At 41.8% G+C, this 7,425-nt stretch overlaps 2 protein-coding genes across 2 annotated transcripts; one reads left to right on the top strand and one right to left on the bottom strand.

Annotated features, from left to right (window-relative positions):
* Positions 1 to 921: 921 nt before the first annotated feature.
* On the top strand, positions 922 to 2,731 carry PtA15_3A201 (uncharacterized protein; the record flags this gene model as incomplete). The annotated part of the gene is made up of 7 exons (XM_053167147.1): positions 922 to 970; positions 1,061 to 1,301; positions 1,388 to 1,434; positions 1,628 to 1,846; positions 1,956 to 2,024; positions 2,126 to 2,486; positions 2,578 to 2,731. The coding sequence occupies 7 exons, from the start codon at positions 922 to 924 to the stop codon at positions 2,729 to 2,731; spliced, it is 1,140 nt and encodes a 379-aa protein (XP_053018392.1).
* A 3,156-nt stretch (positions 2,732 to 5,887) lies between these two features.
* On the bottom strand, positions 5,888 to 6,953 carry PtA15_3A200 (uncharacterized protein; the record flags this gene model as incomplete). The annotated part of the gene is made up of 2 exons (XM_053167146.1): positions 5,888 to 5,920; positions 5,997 to 6,953. The coding sequence occupies 2 exons, from the start codon at positions 6,951 to 6,953 to the stop codon at positions 5,888 to 5,890; spliced, it is 990 nt and encodes a 329-aa protein (XP_053018391.1).
* Between the last annotated feature and the right edge of the window lie 472 nt (positions 6,954 to 7,425).

The raw sequence follows: 7,425 nt of genomic DNA, 5'->3' as shown, positions 1-7,425 counted from the left end.
CCATTACCACCCACAGTAGTGATCTATAGGTTGCTCTAGAGACTGTCTGGCAATCATGACAGCTGCAACTATGACCACCAGGAACACCAATAGCCAATGTTTTTTCTGGGTTCAACTGTCTAAGAAATTTGAATAATGAAAATGGTTTGGAATCAGATGGCTGCACCATAACAAAAAAGTGAACTGGTCGTAGTGAACACGTAAGAGATCAATGCATGCTTTACTGAGCTTGAGTTAAAGTTGAATATTCACTTGATGTCCAGGGTGATAAGTACCACCATATGATTATGGTATTCAAAATTGCATATGCCACTGTTTACATATAAGGTGTTCAAAGTTGAAATCATAAAATTTGCAATGCATAAAATCATAAAATCATAAAATTTTCAAGTGATGATTTCATATGTATCATTCTAGAAATGTTGCTCTAATTTGAGTGCTTGGGTGCAACATATTTTTTTCAGCTTAGAATATTATGATTTTATGGTGTTATGATTTCATGCAAGTCAACTTTGAACACCTTAATAAAATCATAAAGCCCATTTTGGCTGGGAGATGTCAGCATGCATAAAACTTAAAGTGACATCTCCCAGCCAAAATTGCAGTTTATGATTTTATGTAAAAAAATCTTATGCAATTTTGAATACCATAGATGCATAAACAAGCATTGTCCATTATGTTTCAGTTGATGTACATATGGCTTGGTAATGGCATCACTGCTGGCACCTCGTGTCAACCTCTTGAGTTTTGCTTGAAGTGCACAGTAATTAGTTGGTGTAGCTACACAAGGCTATCAGAATCCACATGTTATTGTAGTGGGCGGCCGCGAGGCAAGGACTCGCGGCGCGCCGCCGGCTCCCAAGATCGAGGAGTGAACTTCGAGTGAGGTTTGCGAACCATTTCCAACCGTGCTCAACTCCGATGGATTGTTCAGAAGGAAGTCTACAGAAACTGGTCAGCGAATATCAAGGTGAGTTCAAATGTGCTGTTCTTTCTGTTCGTCGAATTGGAGTCATCATCGAAATACTAACGGATGTTCGCTTGATTTATAATCGGACAGAACTAAACGGCTCGGCCATCGACGAAATCACCGACAGACTGCCGACCGCACTGGAACTGTCGCGATCGATCGCCAGTAATAGGCCGCTGGTAATTCGGTCGTATGCTGCACTGCAAAGAGTATCTGATTCCGCGAGGGATGACCAGCATCATCATCTCAAAGATCTACCGGAATGGACCGATTTAAAGCTGGTCGAGAAGCTAGGCGACCAACCCATTACAGTGGCAAGAACACCATCTGGGTAAGTAGCAACCTACTATCTCCTTCAGCTTTGACCCCGCATGTCTGGCTCCCTATGCAGAAGCTGACTTTCATTTCTCTGAATAGTAATGCAGATTCAATCGTCGATGGAAAATATTTTGTTGAACCAGCATGTGTGTATAAAGCTCACCTTTATACACTTCATCATATCGGATGGCTGTAACTTCGGCTCATTTGACTGTCATTTATCGCCCGTTTGCTTCACTGCCGGCTGTATGACCTAGCAGAAGATCCGGTTCCGATTTGATTCATATGTAATTTTGCTGAAGTGAACACCTTTCATAATTACGACTGATCGATCCACAGATGAGAAAGTCACGATGTCTGATTTCCTAGCTGAACTACGCGCCTCGGAGACTAGCCTGCACCGCGATCCACCCTTAAACACCTCAAATCCTGCCCGGTCTTCAGGGTCGACAAGGGATGTCGTTTATCTGCAATCGCAAGATGGGAACTTGGCAAAGGAGCTTCTTCCACTTCTTCCCAATGTCGGTGATCACGTACCCGTAGCCAGCCAGGCGCTAGGTACAGTCGTTTCCTAGATACATGCTTTTTTGAGGAAAGGGATCTGATATTTTGACTGAAATCTGACCGTTATTTCCGTTTCAATTTTCTTGCTTATCTTGTCATTTAGGCACAGATCAACCTGACGCTGTGAATCTTTGGATTGGCGATGACAGAAGTATTACCTCACTTCACAGCGGTGCGTAAAATATACAGGTTTCGGCAAGCTTATCGACTTTGTTATTTTCTCTCTAAAATGTCCACAACAGCTGACGAATGCACAACTACTTCGTATGAAAGATCCGTATGAGAATTTCTACCTACTGATTGAAGGATCGAAGACTTTCACACTCTTCCCGCCGGTGGAGTACTATTGTATGCATGAAGGAAAGTACCGATCAAGCAAATATCACTGGGACGAATCGGAGCAGAGGTGGACCATCATACCCAAAAGTGCTGAGAAGGAGCATATGGTTCCGTGGATTCCGATTGATCCTCTCAAGCCAGATTATATGAAGTACCCGAGATTCAGATTCGCCAGATCGATGAGTGTAACACTTCACCAGGGCGACTTGCTCTATCTTCCTTCGCTCTGGTATCACCATGTTCAAGCCCATAGGACTACTCCTAGTGGCTTGATCATCGCGTGTAATTGGTGGTAGTTGAGTAACAATCCTTGCCACGTACCGTCATAACTCTTCTCTCTTCTACTCTTCTAATCACTGACAAAAATCTAAACCTTTCCATCGCAGCGATATGAATTATGAAGGTGCCCATTACGCTTTATTTTCGTACCTCAGGAGACAGGTATTGGCATTAAATCAAGCTGACCAATCGCAACCTAGGCCTGAGGAAGATCCATCTGATGATGACTCTATTGTTGACTTCAATCACTGTGGAAATTAGAACCAAAAAGATGATGCGGGGGTCCAAACCCATGTTAAACTGGTACAGGTTTGACCCAGCTCGGCGAGAAAGGATCCAGCTCCCTGGTGGATGGCTTGCACCGGCTCGGAGGGCAGTATATACTATTGGCAAGCTTGTGCCGGCTCGCTGGGAAGGGATCCTCACCGACGAAGTACGGTACGTATAACTTGCCGAGATGTCCTCACCGAGGATGTAAATATGTACGGTGCTCGCCGAGTCGGGGATGGCCCCTAGTGGAGAGAATCTACCCTCAGTAGTCTGGTACAAGCTGTATCAGCGTGTTATTGAGGACTGAAGCAATGCAGTTGTTAAGTGAGCAAGAGCACTGCCACTGCGGGCCTTGCTGAGGATTTCCCTTCTGTTCAAAAAGTAGGAAATATTTTGAAGCTCTCCCATATGCCACCCCCATGATTCCTGAATCATCTTCAATTTCTCTCAGACATTTCACAGCTACCATAACATAAGAGCAAGCAGAAAATCGCGAAGGTCAATAACACTGGAAATAACGATATCAACAAAAGGAAATATGATTGAAGGCCACATGTGTACCAGGCAATCAGTCTGGCTGTTATAAGTAGCAACTTTTCATAATTGCAAGCAACCTTGTTTCAAATTCTATCAAAAATGGATGACTTCCTGTGGGCTAAAAAGCTAGATCTAGAGGGCAAGGTTAATTGACTTACTGGCTGGTGAAAATTGACCAAGATTGAGTTTTAACCAGCAAACAAGATTTAGTGCCTCCTGCTAAATCTAGCCATTTAGGCAACGGGAAGTCATCCAATGACAGATGTAGGGTACAATATCTTCATCAACCAAGCAAAAGGAGAAGAGCTATTTATAGTGTTCAAAGTTGGTTTGCATAATTTTATGCATGCATAAATCATAAAATCATAAAAATATTTTGGTGAGGAAATTTTGTATTACATAATCAGACAGTCATATCCCCTGCAAAAAATATTTTATGATTTTATGATTTATGCATGCATAAAATTATGCAAACCAACTTTTAGGGTGTTCAAAGTTGACTTGCATAAAATCATAACACCATAAAATCATAAAATTCTGAGGTGAAAAAAATATGTACACCCAAACACTCAAATTAGAGCAACATTTCTAAAATTATGGTGTTCAAAGTTGGTTTGCATAATTTTATGCATGCATAAATCATTAAATTATCGGACTTACTTTGCGCACTGCAAAAAGCTCTTCGCGCACTGTGCAGTGCGCGAAGTTTGCAAACACTTCGCGCACTGCGCATGAAGGGCACAACTTTTTCAAATTATTTTTTGACCAATCAATAGACAAGCTTATTATTGTCCTCTGTGAATTTATTTGGAGCTTTTTGAAGCTTCCTTGTATGCTTAAAAATCCCACCAATAAAAAAAACAAGTACAGCCATTTGGGGACCTGGAATTCATATTCCCACAGGCCAAAAAATCCAAATAATTTAGTGAATCATATTAAATATGTATTTAAAAGTTTTAGAACTTTTTGGCCACTTTGTACAAGGACAAGGCTTTCAAAAACCAGTAACTTTTTCTCAAGATATGCCAAAATGCGCCAGTAAGTGGTGAACTTTCCTAATTTTTGAAAGCCTTATTCTTGCACAAAGTGGCCAAAAAATTCTAAAAAGTTTGAATTCATATGTATCATGATTCACTAAACTATTTGGATTTTTTGACTGGTGGGAATATGGATTCCAGGTCCCCAAGTGACTGTACTTGTTCATTTTATTGGTGGAATTTTTAAGCATACAGAGAAGCTTCAAAAAACTCCAAATAAATTCACAGAGGACAATAATAAGATTTTCTATTGATTGGTCAAAAAATAATTTGAAAAATTTGCGCCCTTCACGCGCAGTGCGCGAAGTGTTTGCAAACTTCGCGCACTGCACAGTGCGCGAAGAGCTTTTCGCAGTGCGCGAAGTAAGTCCGTAAATTATAAGAATATTTTGGTGAGGAAATTTTGTATTACATAATCAGACAGTCATATCCCCTGCAAAAAAGATTTTATGATTTTATGATTTATGCATGCATAAAATTATGCAAACCAACTTTGAACACCATAAATGGTACATATAAAATGATCATTTGAAAGTTTAATGATTTTATGATTTTATGTAATGAAAATTTTATGATTTCAACTTTGAACACCTTATTTAAACACCATAATTCTAGTTTCTCAATTCTCTTCTTGCAGAGTATTTTAATAATCTTTGGTTCATTTTTTCAATTGAGTAGGCAAAAAGATCAGAAAAGAAACATCGAGTCAGGAAATGAATTTCATGTTGCGGACATCTGAAAAAAACTTTCTTTAATCTTTCATCTCTTGATTGATGGATAAATTTTTCTATCCATTCCCAGACACATGTAATAATTCTTTTGTAATTTGAACTTCTAGGAGATGTATCATTTGGAACTTGAACTCCTTTTTCTTCAACTATGGTTTTTTGAAATGTATTATCCTGAATCTGCTGTTTGATTAAAACAGCTGCCTCCACAAGTAGGTTTGAGCTATAATCTGAAGCACAGCTTGATTTTGATTTAACTGGATGGTAGTTCTGAAGGATAGTTCCAATCATGTCAATGTAAAATAGAATTAAAGCCAACTTCCTGGAAGCATTATTTCTTGTGGAGATTTGTTTTGAAACTAGGCATAAGTTAATTGCAGGAAAGTTGGTTCCAGTCCTTTCTTTCCAAAACATGAACCATTCTGTTTTCTGTGAATCCAAATGATCTATCGCTGTACTCAATAGATTTCTTCGCACTAAACCCGGATTTTCAGAGGCTGTTTCATGGTCATCATGAGTTACCATACCCATTGAAAATTGCCGAAAAAAACGACGAACACTTGCTGCATTCATGCTTGGAATCCTCAGCTGATCTCCAGAACAAAGTAATTCAATTTTTGCAACAATTTTTTTGACTTTGGATTCATATCTTGGTGACTGATATGTATCACGCTGGAAGACTTCCACATCAAACTTGAATATGTCTTCAAGCTTTATATCTTTCTGCGTCACTAGTGGCACGAGGGCCTTTTTGAATCTTCTTTTTTTTGAAGTTCTGATTGCAGAAATCTGAGTATGAGTACCATCAGTCGACAGATTGGTAAGCTTCCCTTTTTTTGATGCTTTTAGCTGAAGACAATCCGTAGGAGCTGGTGGGCCTTGCGCCAAGAGGCGGCGCGGAAGCTTGGACAACTTCCTACATTTTGGTTTTTGATGGGCTGGCAATTTGCTCACATCTAGCTGAGACTGCGAAGCTTTGGCAGCCAAATTTGAGGTTGGATCAACGAAATTTATGTCTTCCTGTGATTGGAGAGGCCTTTTCTTAGGGTTCGATCTGATACCCTGACCCGCAGAATTGTAAAAGTCTGTGTTGGGTGGGTGTACTCGCGAGAAAATCTTGAATCTGGGATTGGAAATGCTGTATTCATCCTTCACAGTATTGTTTATTGACATCGGTGATTTGTACTGATATTCGCCAAGCCCCGATCTGATCTCTTCATCTTGAAGGTTTGGTGGAATAGAATCCGGAGAATCAACGCCGGCCGAAACATTATTAATGATGTCTCCTGCAACTCCGAATGAATCCGGTGAAGTTTCTAAGGCCAAACCGGGAGATGGCCTCAGGGGGGCGCAAGTAATAACAGCTTTACTTGACTGCATGGATTTCTCATGATAGCTGATATCTGGCTGGTCTATCGGGAATTCTCCTCCAGCCATGTCAAACACTGGCGAATGGCTTTGTACCGCAGCAGGTGGATTCGTAGTGACCGCATTTGCTTGATCAGTTTTCAGGCGGCTCTGGTGATTGTCGGCAGCCCATTTATTATTCAGGAAGTTCCTCCCTAAGGATAGAGTGGTAGATGGGACTGCAGTAACAGCTTCTTCCTGTCCAGAATTGATAGGAGCCCAGGAGTTGCTGGTACCCGAAGCATCAACCATAAAATTCTTTGCAAAATTGAGAGGAGCTGGTCGCCATCTAAAAGATGGGTCTATAGACGGAAATGTTGGGCTATCCTCTGGGTCAGCGGGGTATACTTTAGGTGGCGCTAGACTGAGGTGGAGATTATGGTCGATGTGGGAGTAATTCTCATCCTCGTAGCTAGGTAGAAGAGCAAGGGTTTGCGGCCACGTTGGGCACACTAAGGAAGCTGTGATTAATTTCAGAGGAAAAATGAAGAGATGAGAACGCATCTTGTCCTGATTGTCCAGTCAGGATACCAAGAAATAATGTGGTTTCACTGTTCATTACCACTTGATCCCCAATGCTTATGGCAGGAAACAACGGGAGACACGCTGCGAAACACATCTGCCGCGAGGTGAAATCTAGTACAATAACGTAATTAGTATGCAATAGTTGTCGTCGAAACTGGAGGAATCCAGGATCAGACCACCCGCAGCAACCTAAAAGTAAGCCAGCGCGGTTACACCAGGGTTCGCAGTCGACACAGCGACGACGCAAAGAACTGCGCCGGCGCGACCTCCCCGACGCCACCAAAGAATTTTGGTGGCCGACCTGATGTCTCTACGCGGGAGGCCGTCAACACCGCGGTCGGGATTGCTTCCTGCGCAGGGCTTGCGTCAGAGTCCGCCGTCGGCACATCATTGACGGCGGGCGCTGTTGGAGGCTCACTTCGCGAGACACATGCCCGCAGCAGCGAGGGCC

The sequence above is a fragment of the Puccinia triticina genome, chromosome 3A, assembly GCF_026914185.1.
Source record: "Puccinia triticina chromosome 3A, complete sequence".
Classification (NCBI taxonomy): Eukaryota; Fungi; Basidiomycota; class Pucciniomycetes; order Pucciniales; family Pucciniaceae; genus Puccinia; species Puccinia triticina.
This window is presented reverse-complemented; position numbering and strand designations above follow the sequence as displayed.